The 22,949-nt window shown below is 41.5% G+C and overlaps 1 protein-coding gene across 1 annotated transcript; it reads right to left on the bottom strand.

The window, feature by feature from the left end:
- Positions 1 to 16,458: 16,458 nt before the first annotated feature.
- Positions 16,459 to 21,354, bottom strand: LOC309602575 (gastrokine-1-like; the record flags this gene model as incomplete). Its single annotated transcript, XM_082336236.1, has 4 exons — positions 16,459 to 16,632; positions 18,953 to 19,087; positions 19,457 to 19,510; positions 21,316 to 21,354. 4 exons carry the CDS (start codon positions 21,352 to 21,354, stop codon positions 16,459 to 16,461), a joined length of 402 nt encoding a protein of 133 aa, XP_082192362.1.
- Positions 21,355 to 22,949: the final 1,595 nt, after the last annotated feature.

Consider the following 22,949-nt stretch of genomic DNA (forward strand, 5'->3'; position numbering starts at 1 on the left):
GGGGGGTCACGTGGGAGGGTCACATGACACACACCCCCCCCCGCGCTCCCTGCCCCATGGCAACCCCAGAGGAGCCCCACGGAAGCCCCGCACCAGCCCCGTGGCAACCCCGCGTCCCATAGCGGCTCCCTCCCTCGCAGCAACCCCACAGTAGCCCCACAGCCCCCCCACGGCGCCGCCTCCCGCTCCGTTCCCCCCCGGAACCGCGGTGCGGGGCCGCGGGTTCCGCCCGGAGCCGTTGACGCGCGGACCCTCCGGCCTCCCCTGGGGACCCTTCCCCCGCCTCCCTTTGGTGCTTTAGGGTTTTATTTCCTTTTTTTTTTTTAAGTTATTGGGGTTGGTTTTTGGTTTTCTCTTTGTTTTAGGCTTAAATCTCTTGGGAGTGATTCTGATTTTTTTATTTCTGGCGTCTGCGTTTTTAAACTTCTCGAGGGTGGTTTTGGTTTTCCCCCCCTTTTTTTTTTAAACTTCTTGCAGAGCTTATTTTGATTTTCTGGGGGTGTTTTAAGGTTGGTTTGTTTGTTTTTTGGTTTTTTTTTTTTTTTTTTTTTTTTTAATTTACTTTTTGGGGGTTGTGGCGGATGCACTGGGCTCCTGAACCAACCTAGCGGTGGTTTGGTGCAGGCTCCAAAGAGGCCTGAGCTGTAAATGGGCCAAGAGCTCCTCCAGTCCCAGTCTGTTCCCTGAAAACCCGCAGAGGAGCAGAGCAGCACAGACAGCATCAATGCTATGAGCGTGGAACACCCACCATGCAATTAAGACAGGAGTTTTGAGTGGCTTTTTCCAAGACTCATTTATCCAGGAAAAAAGAAAGTTCTGAGTACAAGGAGTCTCACGCACACCTTCCCCATCACGTGTGATTTGACCACAAGCCAAACACTTTACCCCGTAAATACGACAGCCCAGGTGAGCCGCCGTTGGGCTCTCCCTGCTAAACGGCGTGGCTGCGTGGTGGTGATCTCCCCTGGAGCTGGGACACCTCTCAGGCTTGCTCCGCGAGGCGGAGACCTTTCGCCAACGGCAGGGCGAAAGCAACCGGTAAGCAACCGGTATTGCACGTAACTTTGTATTACGGTAACTAGGATTTGCGTCTTGGGAGCTTTGATTTTGTCGTGGTAACTTTGCCTTGGGAGTTTTGAATCGTTGTTCAAATGATTGTGCAGTACAGTAATAGAGCGAACCTTGCCATCGAACTTTGTCAAGCCGCAGTTTTACAACTTCGTATTTCAATAAAACCACTTTTGCTCATACCTTTGACAGTGGTTCTTTAAGTGGTTTAAATCGTCCATTCGTGACAGGGGGTTGTTTTGATTTCTTGGGGTGTTTTTTCTTTTTTTTTTCTTTTTTTCCCTTTATTTTCTTGTGAGTTATTTTGAATTTTTATTTTTAAAAAAATTCTTGAGATATTTTAATTTCTTGGATTATTTTGATCTCTTGGGGTTGCTTCTTTTTTTTTTTTTTCCCTTGAGGGTTTTTGATTTGCATATGTTTTAATTCTTGGGAGGTTACTTTGATTTTTTTTTTAAATTTAGCATTTTTAAACATTTTAAAATGTTTTCTACGTCTCTCTCTATCTGGCTCCTGCTCCCTGTTTTTGAATTCTTGCCTGTGTTTCTTTCTAAATATTCCATGTTTCCTTCTGTCTATCTCCCTGTCCTTACTTTTTAATTCTTTCCTAGGTTTCACGTACTGTGTTGAGTTGGAAAATCTCTTTTGACGTCTCTCTCTGTCTGGCTCCCTGTCCCTATTTTTTAATTCTCGCCAATGTTTCTTGTACCCTGTTGCTTTTAAAATGTTATTTCTGTGTCTTCCTCTATCCATCCCTTCGGCTGGGGCTGCACGGCTAGAAGGCGCGTCCCCTGGGTGGTGGATAGGGGATCCCTCTCTGGAGGGTGCACCGGATAAAATTGAAGAAGGTGCCGTGAACCAACACAGCCTAAGGGAAGGCCACCCTGACAGAAAAACCACTGGCCCTCCAAGTCATGGGGGTTGGGCAGGAGGCCAACTACCTCCTCCCGGAAAAAAAATAAAAAGTTGCAGAAACGATGAGCATCAACTCGGAGACGGAGAAAATCAGTAATGAAGTGAGGAGGAGGAGATGGAACTGGATCGGTCGTGTCCTGAGGAAAAAACCAACAGAAGACTGCGCTGTGGCCCTTGGGTGACTCCAGAGCACGCAGCCGCAGACCGATCGAAGTGGAAGAACGATGTTCGTGCCTTGTGTGCCTCCTGGCACTGAGAGAATTCAGTTCAGTTCAGTTCCTCTATCCATCTCCCTGTCCCTATTTTTTTAAATTTTTCCCGTGTTTTTTGTACCACATCACATTTTAAATTTTAATTCTACATCGGCATCTGGCTCCCTGTCCCTATTTTTTATTTTTTCTTGTGTTCCTTGTACCTCGTCACATTTTAAATTTTCATTCTACGTCTCTATTGGGCTCCCTGTCCCTCTGTTTTAGGGACTGAAATGGTGGTTTTCAAGGGTCAGAGGTCATATATCAAAGGTCACAAGTAAGCAGTTGAGTGACAAACACCACGTTTCAAGGATCGAAGATCAAAGGTAAAAGGTTGAAGGTCGAAGGCCATAGACCAAAGGTCACAGGTCACAAGTATGCGATCAAGCAGTGAATTATGTGTTTAAAGGGTGAAAGGTCAAAGGTCATGAGGAAACGATCAAGCATTGAATGTCATGTTTCAAGGGTAAAAAAAATCAAGGGTCAAAGCTCAATGGTCATATGTCAATGGTCAAAGGTCACAAGCAAATGATCAAGTGTCAAATTATGTTTTTCAAGGGTTAAAGGGCAAAGGTCATATGTCAAAGGTCACAATCAAGTGACCTAGCAACAAAGTGTTTCAAGGTCCAAAGGTCAGAGGCCAAGAGTCAAAGGTCAAGAGTAAGTAATCAAGCAGTGAATTACATGTTTCAAAGGTTGGAAAACCAAGAGTTGGCAGTCAAAGGTCATAGCTCAAGGGCCAAAGGTCATAGGTCAGGGGCCAAAGGTCAAGTCTCAAAGCTCATGAGTAAGCACTGATCCTCAGAGCCAGCTTGCTGCCAGGATTTCTCATGTGCATGAACGGATAAATATTTTACTGTCCCTCTGCGCCCCTGGATGTGTCTGCACGCCTTGGGCACGGGGTGAGCGGCAGCCATGGGTAAGGCCACGCTGGAGCAGGTTCACTTCCGAAGGGACTGGGGATAAGTCCAAGCCGGAGCAGGGGCAAGGGGAGGAGTCCATTGCAGTGTTAAACCCAATGGTCTGGTCCAACGGGGCCAGGGGTGGAGATTGTAATGGAAATACCTTTAAATTGTTGTGACCCGGGATTTGAGTTGCGTGTTATGGGAATTACCACAGCAGGAGCCCCTTGTTGCTAGCCAGGCTAGGAGCAAGGGGAGGAGTTCATTGCAGTGTTAAACCCTGTAACCTCGCCCAAAGGGGCCAGGGGTGGAGACTGTAATGGAAATACCTTTAAATTGTTGTAACCCATGATCTGAGTTGCATGTTATAGGAATTACCATAGCAGGAACCGCCTGAACCCATGGAGGAGAAGCCTTACAAGCAGCAGTGCAAGCACAGCAGTGACCCGACCTGAGCTGGCTTTGGCGCCCAGTACCTCCACGCAACACACCACCGCTCCTGTCCTGAGCAACCACTGTCACAGGTGGAGCCCAGAGCCATGGACTGAATGAACTCAATGGGCATTTGTGGATGTTTATGGACATTTTCAGACATTTCCCAGGGGTGGTCCATAGACTAAGGGAATGATACCTGTGTATTGTATCCAAGGATGGGAAGGGGGGTGGTGATTAATGAGGATGTATTGGATAGTGTGGGACCTGATATAAATGGTATGGATTAAGGGGTGGAGAATGTGCTGGTTTCAGCTGGGATAGAGTTCATTTTCTTCCTAGTAGCTGGCATAGTGCTGTGGTTTGGATTTAGGATGAGAATAATGTTGATAACACACTGATGTTTTAGTTGTTGCTGAGCAGTGCTTACACCAGTCAAGGACCTTTCAGCTTCCTGTGCTCTGCCCGGTGCACAAGAAGCTGGGAGGGGGCACAGCCAGGACAGCTGGCCCAGCCTGGCCAAAGGGCTATGCCATACCGTATGGCGTCATGGCCAGTATATAAGCTGGGGGGAGTTGGCTGGGGGGCAGCGATCGCTGCTTGGGGATGGGATGGGCATTGGTCAGCGGGTGGTGAGCAATTGCATCGTGCATCACTTGCTTTTTATATTCTTTTGTTGTTGTTGTTGTTGTTATTATTTTCTCTTCCTCTGCTGTCCTATTAAACTGTCTTTATCTCAGCCTGCGGGTTTTACATTTTTTTCTCTCCCCCATCCCACCGTGATGTGTGGTGCTTAGCTGCCAACTGGGCTTAAACCATGACACCGATATAATCAATTTGCCATCTAGACCATAAAGTTTTCCCTTCATTGATATGTAAAGGTGGTGCTTTAGCAGGGTGATCTGCTTGTAATTTCAGTCTACTCTGGGGACATTCCCTAAGACTGGTTTCACAAGTTTTTCTATTTATAGGCCAGCCTTTACTCTGCGGCAAAGTGCTGCTTTACCTGTGTGGCCTAGGTTTTGACATAACCATTCTCCCAATCGATACCACTCAGGATTTAAAGTGGTTTTCCTAATTTTAGTTAGCTCATCTACCTTTTCATTCCACTTTGTGGTTGATTATCCTTAGCATGAGCTTTTACCCATCCCGTCTTGAAAGGTTTTTTCCTGGCTATATCTGGTAATGGTTGCCAATCTTTGTTTCTCCAAACTGGGCATCTATTTACGCTGCAGTTCAAGGTTTCCCACTGACAGAGCCACTGTGTGGCACCAGCCCACACAGCGTAAGAGTCTACATATATGATTTTTCCTCTGTTTTGTGCTGCCAAAACAACTGCTCTTATTTCTCCTACTTGCGCGCTGCCTTCACCTTCCTCTATTACTTGCTTGCTGGTGGCAATATCTAATGCAACGGCTTTATATTGCCATTTACTGTTTACCTTTTTTGCTGAAGCATCCATAAACCAAATATTTTCGGTTGGTGTACCCTCAGTGAGGGGCGGTGCATCCAGAATGGGTGAAGGTTTAAAAGGTTGTAACGCTAAAGGGTCTGTGTTTATGGGCAGCTGCAATTTGGAAACCTTACTGTGTCCTTCAGTTAACTGCGTATTTTCTGCAATTCCTGTTAGGTAGGCGTACCATTTTCCGATAGTGGGGTTTTGTGCAACTCCCTCTAGTGGGGCAGTCCCATTTAGGATTGCTTCTAGTAAATTAAATGGTCCTCTAGTTTGCACAGGTTGTCCCTGATGTATTTTCTCAACTTGTTTAATTGCTCAGACTAAAGAAAAAAGTCCCTTTTCCCATTCAGAGTATTGTTGTTCTGTTTCTTTGAATGCAGTTGAGCTAAACAGTAGAGGGCTTACTGGCCCATCAGGGCTGGTTTGGAACAGGTTACAGTAAGTAACATGTTCAGCGAAACCCCATTCGGCTATAACAGGGTCACGGGGGTGTACTGGTCCCAGTGACTGATATGTTTTTAATTCTTCAGTTAGCGTTTTGACTGCCTTTTCATGTTCTAATTTCCACTGCCAGGGTTTGCCTTTCTGTGCGAGTGAGTATAATGGACGGGCAATGACAGAAAATCCAGGTACATGCTACCTCCAATACCCTAAAGTTCCCATTAGTTGCTGTAGCTCCTTCATTGACTGGGACACTTGCAGCTCTTTGATTTTTCTTAAGGTGTCTGGAGGAATCATTGTACTGCCGGCTATCCACCAAGTACCTAAAAATTTTACTTCTTTACTTGGCCCCTGACATTTTCTGGGTGGAATCCTCAATTTCTGCTTTATTTAGTGCTTGCCATACTGCTGCTGCTGCTTCCCCCACCTTCTCAGGGGAAGTTCCTCCAATCAGGATATCATCTATGTATTGGTACGGTTTCACTTCTTGGGGGAGTGAGACCGCCTGCAAAAGTTCAGCCAGTGTGGCATGAGCAATGCGGGTGAATGTTTACACCCCTGTGGGAGCCTGTTGAAGGTGCACTGTATTCCCTCCCACGTGGAAGCAAACTTCGCTTTATCCTCCTCCTTCAAGGGAGCCATAAAGAATATCTCTTTTACACCTAGCCACCTCCTGTCTGGTTTCCGAACGGGCCAGACAGGTGAGTTATATGGGGAGTGGGCTCTGGGGATAATTTGTCGTTTCTCCAAATCGGCTATGACTTCAGAAGTTCCATTTCATGCCACAGCAGAAATCAGATATTGCAGCACGTCAGTGATTTTTGACTCAGGGAGCACTGGGGCTGTGCGCAGTGCCCGCACTGGAGCCTCCCGATGTCTGCTGGGGTTGGGATCGATGTTTGAGCCGAAGGACCACACGCTGCCATTCGGCAGGCGCCAGGTTCATCCGTTTAAAACATCGAAACCTAAAATATTTTCATGATGATCTTCAATTGCAAAGCAAGTAGTCGACATGCGTTTCTTGCCATAAATTGACTTTAGCAGTTTGGCACACAACACCTGCTCCGTTCACACTGGTATTTTAAATTCTTTGCTGCCTGGATTGCACACCCAGCTTTCCTCTTCCCTCTGTCCTGCTGCCTTCGGGCACCAAGCCTTGTAGCCAACGCATTGCCCGCATTTCTGATGTGCGTGAAGGAACAAATATTTGCTGCCTCCTTTGTGCTCCTGGATGTGTTTCCAGCCACTGGGCTCTGGCTGTGGTTGGGTCCAGGGGAGGGAGTGATGTGCTGTGGGGCTGGGGTGATGGCCCCCTGTTCCCCACGGGCTCCGCCTGGGGCCGGGGCGGCCCAGGTGGGACCTGTGAGGTGAGGATGGGGCTGGGCCAAGGGTTTAAAAAGGCTGCAGGTGGGGATGGGCTGGGGTAGCCCCAGGTGTGGCTGAGGACGGGGTTGGCTTTGCTGTGCCAAGGGGCTCTAGCTGGTGAGGGGGCTGCCCGGGTACATCTTCCTGCGGGAGCTGGCAGAGGGGTGAAACGAAGGGTCTTCCACAGGCAGCTGCCTCCAGCAAGGAACGGCCGGTGGCCACAGCAAGGACGGATCCCTCCCAGCCGTCCCCGACAAAGCACGCCACCGGCACACGCTGCCAGGAGCTCGGTGCCTCTTGGCCACGCATGTGAGCCACCGTGCATCTGGGAACCCTCATGGGCGAGGAGCATCGTGGCACCCACCACCCGCTCCTGGGCGGGCGAGGGTCGGGCAGCCGGCACCGCGGAGGAGGAAGGGGCAGAGGCAGAGGGAGAAGCCTCGGGGCGGTGAAGGTCTCCTGCCGGCACCAGGAGCCGCAGCGAGTCGCGCTTCCCCTTCTGTGCGTCCGCACCCATCCCTGCCGTGCTTCTCCAGATCTCTGCCTGCCTCTTTGCCTGTCCCTGCCTCCGTCTCCCTTTTGGGCTCTCCGGCTCCCCAAAGCTTTTTGCTCTTCTGCTAGCGCTGCCCTGTACGCAGTCGCTTTCCGTATTTCTTTTCTGCGCCTCTCCCTTTCTCGCTCCTCACCTGCTATTATTTCATTCTTCCCACACTGCCTTTTCCCCCGATTGCTTGTGAAAACTGTGTTTCTAGGCCTCCCTCTCCCCAGCGACCTGTCTCTGTTTTCAGTGTCTCCCTTTGCTCTGCACCCTGTCACTCTTCCAACGTCCTCTCCCTGTGCCTGTCTATCCGGCTCCCTCTCCTGAGATTTAACTTATTACCCATACGGCCACTACCCCACTGCTTTCTAAATTTTATCTCTATGTCTCCATTTCTCCAGTTCCATGTCCATGTTTTTTATTTCTTCCTGCAGGTCCTCTACTTCATCACTTTTAAAATTTTGTTTCAGTGTCTTTAGTTTGCTGACCCTATTTTTAGTTTCTTTTTTCCTCTCTGTTCTTAATCCCTTTGCTTTTTAAATTTTCTTTCTACGTCTGTTTTAGTTCACCATCGCTACTTTTATTTTTCTTTCCTTATTTCTTTCTTTAATCACTGTTGCTTTTAAAATTTTCTGTCTACTTTCATCCTGTTTGTCTTTATTTTTAATTATTTCTTGTCTTCCCTTAGTGCCCTTGCTGTTTAGATTTTCTTTCTATGTCTTTGTTTTAGTTTGCCGTCACTTCATTTCACTTTTTCCATTTATTTCCTTAATTCCCGTAGCTTTTTAATTTTCTGTATTTATCCCATTCACTGTCTCTATTTTGCTGTCTTTCCTTCCAATTATTTCTTGCCTTTCCTTAGTACCCTTGCTTTTTAAGCTTTCTTTCTACACCTGTTTTAGTTCACTGTCCTTATTTCATATTTTTCCTTTATTTCCCTAATACCAATCACTTTTTAATTGTTCTTTCTATGCCTAATTTTATTCCCTTCATTGTTGTTTTTAATTATTTCTTCTCTTTCCTTAGTGCCCTCATTTTTAAAATTTTCTTTCTGTGTCTCTATTTTAGTTTGCCGTCACTATTTATTAATTTTTTTCCTTATTTCTTTAATCACCGTTGCTTTTAAAATTTTCTGTCTACTTTCATGCCATGCTCTATTTAATAATTTCTTGTACTTTCGTAGTGGCCTCGCTGTTTAAATTTTCTTTCTCCATCTCTTTTAGTTTGCTGTCCCTATTTTATATTTTTTCCTTGATTACCCTAGTGCCTATCACTTTAAAAATGTTGTTCTATGCCTCCTTTTTTCCCTTCGCTCTTTTTTTAATTAGTTTTGTCTTTTCTCAGTGCTGTTCCATTTTAGATTTTCTATCTCTCCATTTTAGTTCACCATCACTATGTCTTAATTTCTCCTTATTTCCTTAATCCCCATTCCTTTTAAAATTGTCTACTTTTATCTTGTTTGCTGTCTTTATGTTTAGATTTTTTTTTGCTTTTCCTTAGTGCCATTGCTTTTTAAATTTTTTTCTACTTCTCTGTTTTAGTTCTATCTTGCTAATATTTTTTTCCTTATTTCCTTAATCTGATTTTCTTAAACTTTCTGTCTACTTTTATCCCATCCACACTTCACTTTTCATTTCTTCTTTCCTTAGTGCCCTCACTTTTTAGACATTTTCTATGTCTCCATTTTCATTTGCTGTCCCTTTTTTATTTTTCCCTTTATTTCCCTAATCTCCCTTGCTTTTAAAATGTTCTTTCTATGCCTACTTTTTTCCCTTTGATGTCTTTATTTTTTATTGTTTCTCCTCTTTCCATAGTCTCCATTTTAGTTTGCTATTGTTATTTTTCAATTTTTTCCTTATTTTCTTAATCACCATTGCTTTTGAAAGTTTGTCTACTTTTATCTCGTTTGCTGTCTTTATTTTGCTGTCTTTATTTTTTCAATCATTTCTCATCTTTCCTTAGTGCTGTCACTTTTTAAAAATTTCTATCTATGTCTGCATTTTAGTGCGCTGCCACTATGGTTTAGTTCTTTCCAATCTTAATCTTTTGGCTTGAAAAATTTACTACTTTTATCTCATTCCCTGTTGTTATTTTTTTTTTTTTCCTTGTTTTTTCTTAGTGCCATTGCTTTTAAAATTTTCTTTCTACATCTCTGTTTTAGTTCGCTGTGGCTATATACTAATATTTTTCTTATTTCCGTAATCCTATTTGCTTCTAAAATTTTCTCTCTACTTTTATTCAATTTGCTGACTTCATTTTTTAATTATTTCTTGTCTTTATTAGTGCCTTTGCTGTTTAAATTTTTTTTATGCATCTCTGTTTTAGTTTGCTGTCTGTATTTTTTTTTCTCTTTATTTCTGTATTGCCTATTGCTTTTTAAATTTTCTTTCTACTCCTACTTGTTTTCCCTTCGCTGTCTTTTTTTAACTTTTTGTTGTCTTTTCTTAGTGCTGTCACTTTTTAGATTTTCTTTCTGTCTCCATTTTAGTTCACCGTTGTTATTTTTAATTTTTTTCCTTATTTCCTTAATCCCCATCACTTTTAAAATTTTTTGTCCACTTTTATCCCACTTGTTGTCTTTATTTCACTGTGTTTATTTTTTTAATTCTTTATCCTACTTTAGTGCTCTTGCTTTTAAGATTTTCTAAGTCTCCATTTTAGTTCACTGTCCCTATTTTTTAAATTTTTTTCCCCTTTATTTCCCTAATCACTCTCACATTTTAAATGTTCTTTCTATGCTTACTTTTATTCCCTTTCCTGTTTTTTTAATTATTTCTTGTCTTTCCTTAGTGCTCTTTCTTTTTAGATTTTCTTTCTCCATCTCTTTGAGTTTGCTGTCCTGACTTAATAATTTTTTCCTTTATTTTGCTAATGCCTATTGGTTTTTAAATGTTTCTATGCCTATTTTTATTCCCGTTGCGGTCTTTTTTTATTATTTCTTGTCTTTTCTTAGTGCTGTTGTTTTTTAGATTTTATTTCTACATCTTTGTTTTAGTTTGCCATTGCTATTTTGTAATTTTTTTCCTTATTTTGTTAATCGTTCTTTCTTTCTATTAATGTCTTCATTATTTCTTGTCTTTCCTTAGTGCCCTCACTTTTAAAATTTTCTTTCTGCGTCTTTTTTCATTTGCTATCAATATTGTTGAATTATTTCCTCTCTTAACCCCTTGGCTTTTAAAATGTTACTTCTATGTCTGCTCTTATTAGTTTGCTGTCTTTATTATTAGTTCTTTCCTGTCTGTCCTGTATGTCATTGCTTTTTAAATTTTCCTTCTCTGCCTACTTTTGCCAAGCTCCATATCCCTATTTTTTATTTGTTTCCTGCCTGTCATGTACCCTGTTGCTTTAAAAATTTACTTTGTATGTGTCCATTTATTTACTTTGTTGTCCCTATTCTTTAATTTTTGTTCTTCTCCTAGTCCTTGTTACTTTTAAAATGTTCTATATCTACTTTTATCCCGTTTGATGTCTTTAGTTTTGAATTATTTCTTGTTCTTCCTCAGTGCCACCTTTTTAAAAAATGTATTTCTATGTCTCCGTTCTAGTTTGCTGTCCATATTTATTAATCTTTTCAACTCTTAATCCCTTGGCTTTTAAAATTTTGTTTCTATGTTGACTTTTACCTACTTTGGTGTCCCTATTTTACTTTTTCCCCTGTCTGTCCTGTACCTCATTGCTTTTAAAATTTGCTTGCCATGACCACTTTCATCAACAGGACAATCCTTAAGTTTTTAACTCTTTCCTGTCTGTCATTTAACATGTAGCTTTTAAATTTTCTTTCTCTGCCTGCTTTTATCCAGTTCACTGCCTTTATTTTTTATTATTTCTTGCATTTCCTTAGTGCCCTTGCTTTTCAAATTGTCTATGTCTTTGTTTATTTAATTCGCTGTCCCTATTTTTTAATTCTTTCCTCTTTTAATCCCTTGGATTTTCAAATTTTGTTTCTATGTCTATTTTTATCAAGCTCCCTCTTTCTGTATTTTATTTCTTTCCTGTCTGTAATGCAACTATTGCTTTTAAAATGTACTTGTTATGTCTCCGTTTATTTAGTTTGTTGTCCCTATTTTAAAAATTTTTTTCCTTTTAATGTCATGGCTTTTAAAGTTTTTAAATGTCTATTTTTATTTAGTTTTCTGTCTCTATTTTTTAATCTTTTCCTCTTTTAATCCCCATCACTTTTAAAATTTACTTGCTATGTTTCTGTTTATTTAGTTCTCTGTCCTTATTTTTTTCCTTTATTTCCCTAATCCCTGTTGCTTTTAATATTTTCTATGTCTCCTTTTATTCAGTTCACTGTCTGTATTTGAATTTTTTCTTGTCTGTCCTTTACAACTTTGCTTTTCAAATTTTATTTCTGTGTTTTAGTTCGTTGTCCTTATTTCTCAATTTTTTCTTTTATTTTCCTAGTCCTTTTTTTAAATGCTTTGTCTGCTTTTATCCCATTCACCATTTTTATTTTTTAATTGTTTCTTGTCTTTCCTTACTGCCATCGCTTTTTGAATTTTCTTTCTATGTCTGCTTTTATCAAGCTCCCACCCCTATTGTTTAATTCTTTCTTGTCTGTTGTGTACCATTTGTTTTTAAATTTCTTTTCTATGTCTCAGTTTTAGTTTGCTGTCCCTATTTTTTAATTTATTTCCTTTATCACCTTAATCCTGACGATTTTAAAATGTTCTTTCTATGTCTTCTTTTATCCAGTTCCTGTGTCTATTTCTTAATTCTTTCCTGTCTGTCATGAACTGCATTGCCTTTAAAATTTTCTGTGTCTACTTTTATCTCATTAACTGTCCCTATTTTCCAATTTTTTACTCTCCTAAGTCTTTTAGTTTTGAAATTTTGTTTCTAGGCGTACTTTTATTTTGTTGTCTCTAGTTTTTAACTTTTTCCCATTTTCTGTATCCTGTTGCTTTTAAAATTTTTGTTCTATGTCTAGTTTTATCAACATGTCTCTCCCTGTTTTTTAATTTTCCTGTCTGTTCTGTACCTCATCACTTTGAAATTTTCTTTCCTCATCTATTTTTGTCCAGTTGTCTTTAGTTTTTAGCTCATTATAGTCTGTCCTGTATCCAGTCACTTTTAAGATTTTCTTTCTATGTCTCTGTCTATTTAGGGGTTTTTTGCTATTTTTTAATTTTTTCCTCTCTATATGTCTTCATTTTTGAATTTTGTTTCTATATTCACTTTTATGTATTTTTCTGTCTCTATTTACTTTTTTCCTATCTGTCCTCTGTGTTGTCAGTTTTAAAATTTTCTTTGTCTACTTTTATCCAGATGTCTAACCCTATTCTTTTATTATGTTCTCTTTCCTGTGTCACATTGCTTTTACATTTTTTTCTGTATCTACTTTCACCCAGTTCACTGTCTTTATTTTTTTATTTCATTCTAGTCTGCACTGTACCCTGTTGCTTCTTAAACTTTGTTTAAACGCCATCACTCCAACTGTTCCCCCCTTTCCTTCTTCTTCCCCCAGCTTTATGAGCTGAGCATGACGTCTTGTGGTATGGGATACCCCTTTGGTCAGTTGGGGTCAGCTGTCCTGGCTGCGTCCCCTCCCAGCTTCTTGTGCACCCCCAGCCTGCTGGCTGGTGGGGTGGGGTGAGGAGCAGAAGAGGCCTTGACTCTGCGTAAGCACTGCTCAGCAATAACTAAAATATCCCCGTGTTATCAGCACCGTTTCCAGCACAAATCCAAAACACAGCCCTACACGAGCTACTATGAAGAAAATTAACTCTACCCCAGCCAAACCCGGCACATTCTCCACCCCTTATTCCACACCATTTACGTCATGCTTGGGTCCCACAGTATCCAATACATCCTCATTAACCACCACCCCCTTCCCATCCTTGGATACAACACACAGGTGTCATTCCCTTCGTCTATGGACCACCCCTGGGAAATGTCCGCAAACGTCCATTCAGTCCATGGCTCTGGGCTCCACCTGTGACGGTGGTCGCTCAGGACAGGAGCGGTGGTGTGTTGCGTGGAGGTACTGGGCGCCAAAGCCAGCTCAGGTCGGGTCACTGCTGCGCTTGCACTGCTGCTTGTAAGGCTCATCCGCCAATTGAGGTGATTTAAGGTGATTAGATGTGCCGAAGTGAACTCTATACCCTTTCAAACTGCCACAGAATAAAGCCTCTGGGGATCAGTGAGAGGGTAATAGAAACAGGGGTGTTGCACGGCTGGTATTCTTAAATACAGACGTGTATTCACCTGGATGAGCCAGGACATCCTGCCGTTTTCGTTAGAACAGAGGAAATACTCAATCTTGATTTTAAAGTTCTGAACAATAGTGACCTCGCCTTACTAAAGCTTTAGTGTCTAATGGCCTTGCTCTTCTCTAAAAATTGTACTTTAATTCCCCTCTACACTTCTCTACTTTCAAATGCTTAGGATTGGCTTCTTACTCTTTAAAGTTTTGATTCTTCTCTATGACACTGGCTTGACCATGTAAGAAATTTGGGGTTAGGTGGCCACTGCAGGGTTGCGGAGGGGGCAATTGCTGTTAGGTGACACCAGTCCAAGATAAATGCATCCTTCCAGTCCCTGCTTGTTCAAAAAACCCAAAAAGGTTAACTTTGTAACACTAAGCTTCATGCTGGGTCAAAGTAGATAGGGGATTGTTTGTTTTTAGCCTGGAGCTGACAAATCTGACATAAACACTTTGTCAAATGCCCTCGTTCATTCAGCAGAAACATTACTGTAGTCCTAGCTTGATTCATGTCAAATTTTAGGACGAGAGGAAACGGCCTCAAGCTGCGCCAGGTGAAGTTTAGGTTGGATATTGGGAAAAACTTCTTCACCGAAAGGGCTGTCAGGCACTGGCACAGGCTGCCCAGGGCAGGGGCTGAGTCCCCATCCCTGGAGGTATTTAAAAGACTGGCAGACGTGGTGCTTGAGGACATGGTTTAGTGGTGGACTTGGCAGTGATAGGTTAACGGTTGGACTCGATGATCTTAAGGGTCTTTTCCAATCTTGACGATTCTGTGATTCTATGAAATTTATACTACTGGAAGACTGGACATACAGAGAATCTGGGACTAGCTATGCGGAAAGCGCAAAGACTCTTTCTACGTGTCCCTGGCGGCATAAATGGAATAAATCTTTCATCTCCCTTTGTAATGCCATTGCAGCATTAAGGAAGGAAAACTAAGTCTGCTTTTTTTGGCATCTTCAAGGCTGAGTTAGAGGCGCCTGGGAGGAGACAGCTGGGAATCCTGGTCTTATCTGGTTCAATAATTGTGTTTATATTGTGTACGCATCTTTGAAGCAAAGCTTCATCCACCTGAGCGTTCAACGGGATGTCTCTAGCCAGTCCTCACTATCCACTGCAAAAAATGGAGGACTCTATTTTAAGAGTAGAACAACTCTGTAAATCCTACAAATTAGAGTCCTCTTCCCCAACAAAGGCAAATTTGTCACGTCCTCCTCCTTTCCTTCTGCTTTTCATGCCACATGAATCAAGATTTTTAATGTCAGGCATATTTCCCTGAGAAGGGAAAGGAAGGTCTTAACTCTGTATGCCGTATTTGTAATGTCCATACTCTGACACCTGCCCGCCTCTGATGTGCTCATAGATGATAAAGGGTACAGTAATGAGAAACGAGCCAGAGTTAATCCATGCTAAAGGTCTTTAATTAAAGATATGGTCACCAATTGATCTGTTTCAGCATCTGAATCATCAAGAATGAAACTCTCAAAGGAGGAGATGCCAGGGGAAGAACAACATCGGGGTTGGCTTTGTGCAGCAGCTCTCAAGCATCCGGACTTGGTTCAAGAACGGTAAGATTTTCAGGCCTTGATATTGCTGTGACAGTAGTTAAAGTCCAGAATGTCCAGGACATCAAATTTAAAGCACGGCTCTTGAACATATACATATTCGGAACCTTTAAAAACAAGAAAAGTAAACAAAAAAAAAATACCATGAGGTAATACCTAAGATGGTGTTAAGTGATCTGTGCATTCATTGGCAGCCGTTAATACCTGGAACATTGTGTTCACATTTTTCGTCGAATTGAGCCATCTCAAGTACCAAAGCAATTATCAAATCAATTATCACAGCAAAGCAAGGAGCGAGTAGGTGGAAATGCTGCTATGTCAGAAATCAACGTCCTATGCCTGATCTGCAGAGCGTCTTTCCCATGACAGGGTTTGCAGACCACCAGCTTGCAGTAAGGCTCAGAGTATTTTGCTGGTGCTTCAGGATTATCTCCTCTGAGTAAAACTTCCTTTATATATAATTAAAAATAATTTCTTTTTTTCCCCCCACAATGCAAGAAATTCTATTGCAAGTGATCAAAATATGACTATGGCACCCACAGCGAGACAGCTGATTTATACTAGTCTCCGTAGCAATAGCTGGCATTCTACAACAGCGTTTTTTTATTGCTCCGAGTGAGCAATGTTTTTAATAATCACTGTAACAGAAACATTTTACATGTATGAGTGAAAGATTCTTTTGTAGTCACCCAACACAACTGGATCTTTAACTCAGAAAGGAATGATCACAAAGATATGCTATTTAATATTCTTTTGGTTTTCCAGTACAGAGGGGCACTTTACACTCCGTACTGTTCCTATCTATTATTGTGCATTGTTCGGTTATGCTCCTGCTCGTTAATAGGCCCTGTCAGGCTTTGACATTATCGGAGAATCCTGTGAAGTGTAGGTCATTAAACTCCTAGGTGCTGTGATCACTCCACCTCTGAAAAACCTACAGGGAATGAAGCAACGTGGCTTAGTATTGTGAAACCTAAGTGTTTGGTGAGAGTCCTTGGTAAACTTATTGGCAATCTCTGAACTGAAGGATACTCGTTCTTAAGACTACCCTTTTTTTTTACCTTGGCGCTACAGATGAGGTCCATCTGCAAAATTCTGGGCCAAAACTTAAGCTACCTTAAACTTTACTAAAAGGAGTAGTAAGGATTTGGATCAGATCATTTATGGAGGTTGTGACTCAACACTGTTCCAATCCTGATCTGCAGAGATAGTGAACCCTTTCTGCAGCTCCTGAGGTTCTTGATTTGTGCCCATCTTTAGTGGGCACAGCAGCATTTCTGTATTATTCCCCAGGTAAATAAAGGTGCCTGGTTAGTTGCAGACATAACTGATTTGCTTGTACTCACGGTCAACTTCATAAGCGACGTAGGTTCTGAGTCCTTTGCACATAGCATAGATGTCTGGTCCGTAAGACTGGAGGTCGCGGATAGGTCTCTTGATGACGAATGTGATCTCCTTTGTAGGTTGTCCTTGACCTTTCAGGCTCTAAACAGCAAATAACGTCATTCAGCAAGATCAGTGCCTTGATCCATTTAATGCTACGCATATTCCTATCTCTGGAATGATGACTCAGTGCTTGGTGTTTTACTCAAAACTGTATTTAGTACAGTCTTTTAATCCACTGTGTGACGATGGGACCATTAGCAAGCATTGAAGGCAGCTCCTATGGCAGGTCTTTCTAAGGCAGTCAAGGTGGAGGGAGGCTAGAGAGAACTGGAAACTCGGTTAAACAGCTGAACAGGAAGAGAGTAGTGCGGTCAGTACGTTAACACAGACCTACAAAAGTATTTCCTCAGTCATGTACTAACCTCACCCTAGAGGTACTCAGGTTGTAACTTGGAAGCATGGAAGGAGAGGTCTATTCACTCAGTTTTCTAAAACAAGAACCAAAGAGGGCAGTAGCAACACTTGGCAGAATCATTTACACCAGAAATGTTCACAAGTAGTGTTTATGACCTCTTTGAGAAATCTGAGTGTTTTAGTGGGACAGCTTTTTCTGAACTGCTCCGGAGTGCTTTGTTTCAAATGAATTTCAAATATATTCTCCTACTTGAGTGCTTTGTTGTTTGGACAAAGCGTCTGGATGCCTGTATTTTCTCTTATGACCTAGGCTTCCTGCCGGCTTGTATCTCTCATTATTCAGCTACAGCCACAGGACTCCTGTTCTGGCTCATACAATTAACATGGACAAAAGGCTGCTGAATATAGAGATGCTCTCTTATGCCCTAAAGGAAAACGGAGGTCTGAACAATAGCACCTGCAAAGCAACATTCCAAAATGAAAAATGCAATTACGTATTGAAATCACTCAGAACTATTCTTAGATATTGCTATCCAAAAATAATTAATGCCATTGAAGTTTTCCTAATACAAACTGTTTCTTAGCAACCTGCAAACCTGAAGTTCCTCAGACAAAACGTGGCTGGGGAGGGGAATGAGGCACCTACTCTTTTTCTTTTGAAAAACCATCCCCATGGCAAATTCCCAAGCCACATCACTGTTCAGAAGAACAATCCTGCTACTGGTGAAAATCTCATCCTCTCAGGAAAGAAAAAGCACAGTTAAGAAACAGCTTGATGAACTCCAGGGTAAAGAGATACTTAGCAGGGGTGACTAGGATTGACACAGGCTTTCAAAATTATGGTGGAATTTTATCAAAGGGTTCCTGAAAGCCCATTCCAGTGTGCTTCCTTCTTGCTGGTAAGCAAGGAGTTGAGAGAAGCTTCAGGGGGCACAGAGATGCACCGTAGTGCAAGTAAGCCTGGACTATAGCTAGAGGTGAATGTTTTTGCTCAAGCCTGTACTAATGTAACTCTCCCCTTTTTCTTCCCCACTATGCCTTCTTGCCCTTTAAAGCCAGCATTTTTATAAGGACTCAGTTCTTGGACTTCAAGAGTAGCACTGTCTACAAAAGGTTAGTACGCTGGATAATTTTTAAAATGTCGGTGCTAATTCTGTGGGCTGAACTTACACTAATATGGTGCTTAGTTCTTTTGATAAAGTTTTGAAAGCTTGAAATCTTATTTCAACTTTTTTCCTCATCACTGGATTATTTTTTCTTCCTCAACAAGACCTGCCTAAAAAATTATTTTTTATCCTGCAAAGAATGTGAGATGATGAAGAGTACCATGCCAAAAATCTAAAATCTCTAAACATAATACAGTGTTAAAAAGCGTCAATCTGAATAATCTTTTATTTTCTATTATTAATCTAAATAATCTAAGTGATCTACAACTTAAAAAAAACCATGAAAACCCGCCACTGCAAGCATCTGAAATAGAGTATTCTAACTTTTCAAAGGTTTCAAATTACGTTAATGTAAAATGCCATAGAAACTGATACAACTTCATAATCAATGGTGTGATCTAAATGGCTTTTGAAGTAACCGTTGGTTTAAAAGCTTTTGAAAATAGCAATGTCTCTGACATTACTTTACTTTGCATTACTGTACAACTTTATAAGTAACTACTCCTTTTTAATCTTACCGTGTTCTCTTCAGCCAGTCTGGGAAGTGCATTAAAGTTAGGCAACTTGTTTCTGTTCATTCTGGAAATGTAGCAAACATCATCTTGCACCACTTTGGTTCCAATAAAGCCCTGTAAAATAAAGTTACTGACAACTAGGAATTCATTTTTTTCAATAATTAAGATTGGAATTAAGTCTGTATTAAAGAAATAATAAATACAGATTTTTTTTTACCCCAAAACTTGGACTCAAAATGTTAAGAATAAAGAAACAAGTCCTGTATTTTGGTCAGCTTTATAGGAGCTCATCTCCTTGTACATTTTCTGAAAAATTTCACTCACCCTATCGTAGTTCCAAACGGTTGTCCATGACCCCCCCTTGTCCTGGACAATTGCCACGTCCAATTTCCTGTTGATGGTCAGAATCTGGTAGCCTCCAGCAACAGTGATTTCCCTGTTTGTGTCTGTATTCTGAAACTAGAAAACAAAATTAAACAACACTTTTAGACTTTCAAGTTAGTCAGTTATCTCCCCAAAGCTTTGGAAAATCACTGCTATATAGAACAAATGCTGGCCCACAGGGAGCGCCTTTAGCGACCACAGTATTTTCAAAATGACAAAGAGTTAAGCCTGTGACATTCTGGAGTAGCCGTAAGAATTCTTTTAATAGATTCAATTAATAATTTCTGTATCTTACAACTGTCATCTGGTGGTTTTAGTTTGATGCATGAAAGAAGTTTTAGATCCCTTTCCTCCAAATGGACAGGGGAAGAAGCACGGAAAACTCAAGAAGCAGGGAATATAGAAACAGCAGCAATGTATGTATAACTTGGTCACTACACTCACGTAAGTAGCAAGGGCTGGAGTCAGCAAGAGGCCAAGAAGGACGGTAGTCACAATCTGAAACGAAAATCGAAAACAAAAGTGTAACTGCAGGTCTGGTTGACAAATCTGGTCACGAGAATCCTAGTGCCTTTTTCCTAATCTGGTGTTTAAGTGTACTCCTTGGATCCTTTTTTGCTTTCATACTGGAATTACAGTAGTCACCTAAAGTGAGTCATCCTTGCTTTACCCTAGAATAATGCAAACTAGACACATAGAAGGTTGCTTTTTTAAGACCTGAATCTGAAGTTGCTTCTGAGACCTGTACAGTCATATAAAGGTATTTTACAAGAATGAGGAGTAGGAATTTAAATTTCTTCTCCTTAGGCATGACAAGAAATTGGTTGAGCCATTAGCGCATTGCTCCAGTTTTGCAAAAGCGTTGACAAAAACGGACATGGATTAGGCTTCTTGAAGACTGAATAATGTATAGTTAAACCTTTAAAAAAACCCTTACCTCTTCATCTGATAGGTTAATAGGGTCTGAGTTGCTCACTCTGGAGGAGAAAAATCTCCCCAGAGAATACCTTTTTGCTGTAGACAGACAGGCACTTCTGAGAGATAAAGGCAATGGTTTTGAATCAAAGCTTTGGTTTTTAAGTGGAAAAAAAAGCATGCATACTCACAGTGAATTTCATCTTGACTGCAGAGCTGATGCTAGTGCAGGTAGTATGAACGATGTGAATTGCCCACCTTATATATGTTTTCAGAATTACTTGGAACAGGTAAGTGTTGAAATAAAATTATTTTGTCATTTGTATCCCTGTCTGCATGTCATTGAAAATTATTTCCTGCTGCAACTACTTCTGCAAATTTTGACCTGTCAGAGTCTGATAATTATCGGATAAGAATCCATTTGCAGTGAAAAATTAGGTATGTTTTATAGTAACTCTCACAAGTACCAACTACTTTTGAAAAGTTACATCACACTTAAGACCAGAGATAGCCTAGGGTTTAAAACAAAAGCCTTACAGTACGTAAAAGAAATAAGAGCCTTTGTACCTTCCAAAATGTACTGTATGTTACCGTGTAACATACATGGGACCACACCATAGGGACCACACCAAAATATATGGCCCAAATACATTGCCACTGAAAATTGTTTTACAATAAATAGGCAGTTCAAGCTGAAATATTACATATATGTGCAAGTCTGTGGATATCTCTGCTATTTTAAGTGGCAACAACAACTTTTTTTCACCTTTCCTCAGCTTATTTTCTGTGGTGATGTAAATAAGTTATTGAAAGAGGTGATCATTCAGTTAGGGAGGTTTTTGAATACTTGGGGTTTGTGTCAAGTTGCTCAGTTTCATTTTGTGTGCAACCCAAGTCTGTGGCAGGAAACCACTGTAAAGATGCCCAAACTACTTTTCAACTGCAACCTGGCACATTGTTTAAAAAAATAGCCTTTTTAATATCTAAAAATCACTTCTAACCAGTCCTGCAAGTGCAAAATCAAATTAAATCCGGTCTCAGTTTCACTGCGTCGAGGCTGCAAGCCCAAAGGGACATTTTTGATACATACTGTTATGCCAAATGGTGGTTATATTCCTGGTTGTTTACAAGCAGCAGCCCTTGTATGGATTTGTGTGAAAAAACGTGGGTTTGTGTGCAGGCTCTGAAAGCAGACCGCACTCGCTGGCGCCCGCTTGTGGCGCCGCTCGGCAGAGGGAAAAAAAAAAAAAAAAAAACCACAACAAGGGAAACGTGGGGAAAACTCCTTAGGCAGCCCGACAGGAATTAATCCTTTGCTGAAGGCAGAAAAGAGCTTGCTTTTGCTGAGGTGCGGGAGAACCGAGGCGGGGGGCGGGAGAAGAGCAGACCTGAGGCGGCGTCGGGCGCGGGGGCTCTGAGGGCGCCATTTTGGCTCGTGCCGGGGTTGGTAAAAACGGCGGGAAAACCCTGCTGAGGCGGCGGCGAGGGCGCGGGCCGCTGCGCCTGGGTGGCTGTGGCAGGAGCGGCCCCGGCACATTTATGTCATTCCGGTTTTATTAATTTACAGTTGTTGAATTTTTTTTTTTTCCCCCCCGAAAGACTGTTGTTAGACTTGCTGTCAGTGTTTCAGATGAGAATATCTATTTTTGTGTTTAAAAAAAAAAAAAAATTCCCTCACAGATCAGGGTCTCTCAGCATCCTGACTTTGTCTTAAAATACATGAGGGTATTCAAATACATTTATTAGATTAAATTATGGCTTTTAAAATTATACTCAGGTCACACTTCTGAACTTTTTTCTGTCAGTACAGTTTTTCAGATGTTTTTAAATGTAAATGCAATTGAGTCTTCATATTCTGCCTGCTGTGGGATAAGAGAAAAACAGAGCAGTAGCATTTAGGATAAGATCCTGTGAATTTGTAATGCTGATGTGGCATGCTGATGGGTGGCCCTCAGAATTCAAATTGCAATTTTAATTAAATTAGGGAAGGCAAAGATGTGGTATTTTCCAGACAGCCCGAGTTACTGACGTGATCGTTGTAGATCATGGAAATTGTGTTTAGTGATAAAGCTCAGGCCTCACCCTTGTTGAGAAAGAACTTTTCTGGCAACATAAGCAACTCCAATTTTCTGCGCTGTTAAGAATATCTATATATTTTTCTACTTGTATGGACATCGTGAGAGTCACGGTATTGATGTCTCTTCAGGTTTGCTAGAGTCTTTGCTGTCATGTCTCTGCTTAGCAATCTCTTTTTGAGGCTTGTTCTCTTCCTGTTTAAACCTGAATCAATTTAAATTTGAATAATGAACATTGTGAATTGTAATGACGTCCCAATTAGGGCAAGAAACCTGCCAGAATGTAGTATTACAATTAAATTCCTACGGTCTGGAAGAAGCAAATACTTTGCTTCATTGGTTTAGTAGTAGTTCCCTGTCTTCCATAAAGTTTTAATTGTTACTATAAGACACATTGTTAATTTAAGCTTTTCATGGAATAAAAAAAGCTTGGAGATGATGTGATGATGTGACGGAAGCATGACAATGTGTAATACTGTAGTAAAAATGGGCATTGATGTGCATGAAGTTAAGAGTCATAGAATCATAGAATCGTTAAGGTTGGAAAAGACCCTTAAGATCATCAAGTCCAACCGTTAACCCAGCACTGCCAAGCCCACCACTGAACCATGTCCTCGAGCACCGCGTCTGCCCGTCTTTTAAATACCTCCAGGGATGGGGACTCAGCCCCTGCCCTGGGCAGCCTGTGCCAGGGCCTGACAGCCCTTTCGGTGAAGAAGTTTTTCCCAATATCCAACCTAAACCTCCCCTGGCGCAGCTTGAGGCCGTTTCCTCTCATCCTATCCCTTGTTACTAGGGAGAAGAGACCGACCCCCACCTCGCTACAGCCTCCTTTCAGGTAGTTGTAGAGAGCAATAAGGTCTCCCCTCAGCCTCCTCTTCTCCAGACTAAACAACCCCAGCTCCCTCAGCCGCTCCTCACCAGCCTTGTGCTCCAGACCCTTCACC

Source organism: Platalea leucorodia (genome assembly GCF_965183815.1).
Source record: "Platalea leucorodia genome assembly, chromosome: Z".
NCBI lineage: Eukaryota > Metazoa > Chordata > Aves > Pelecaniformes > Threskiornithidae > Platalea > Platalea leucorodia.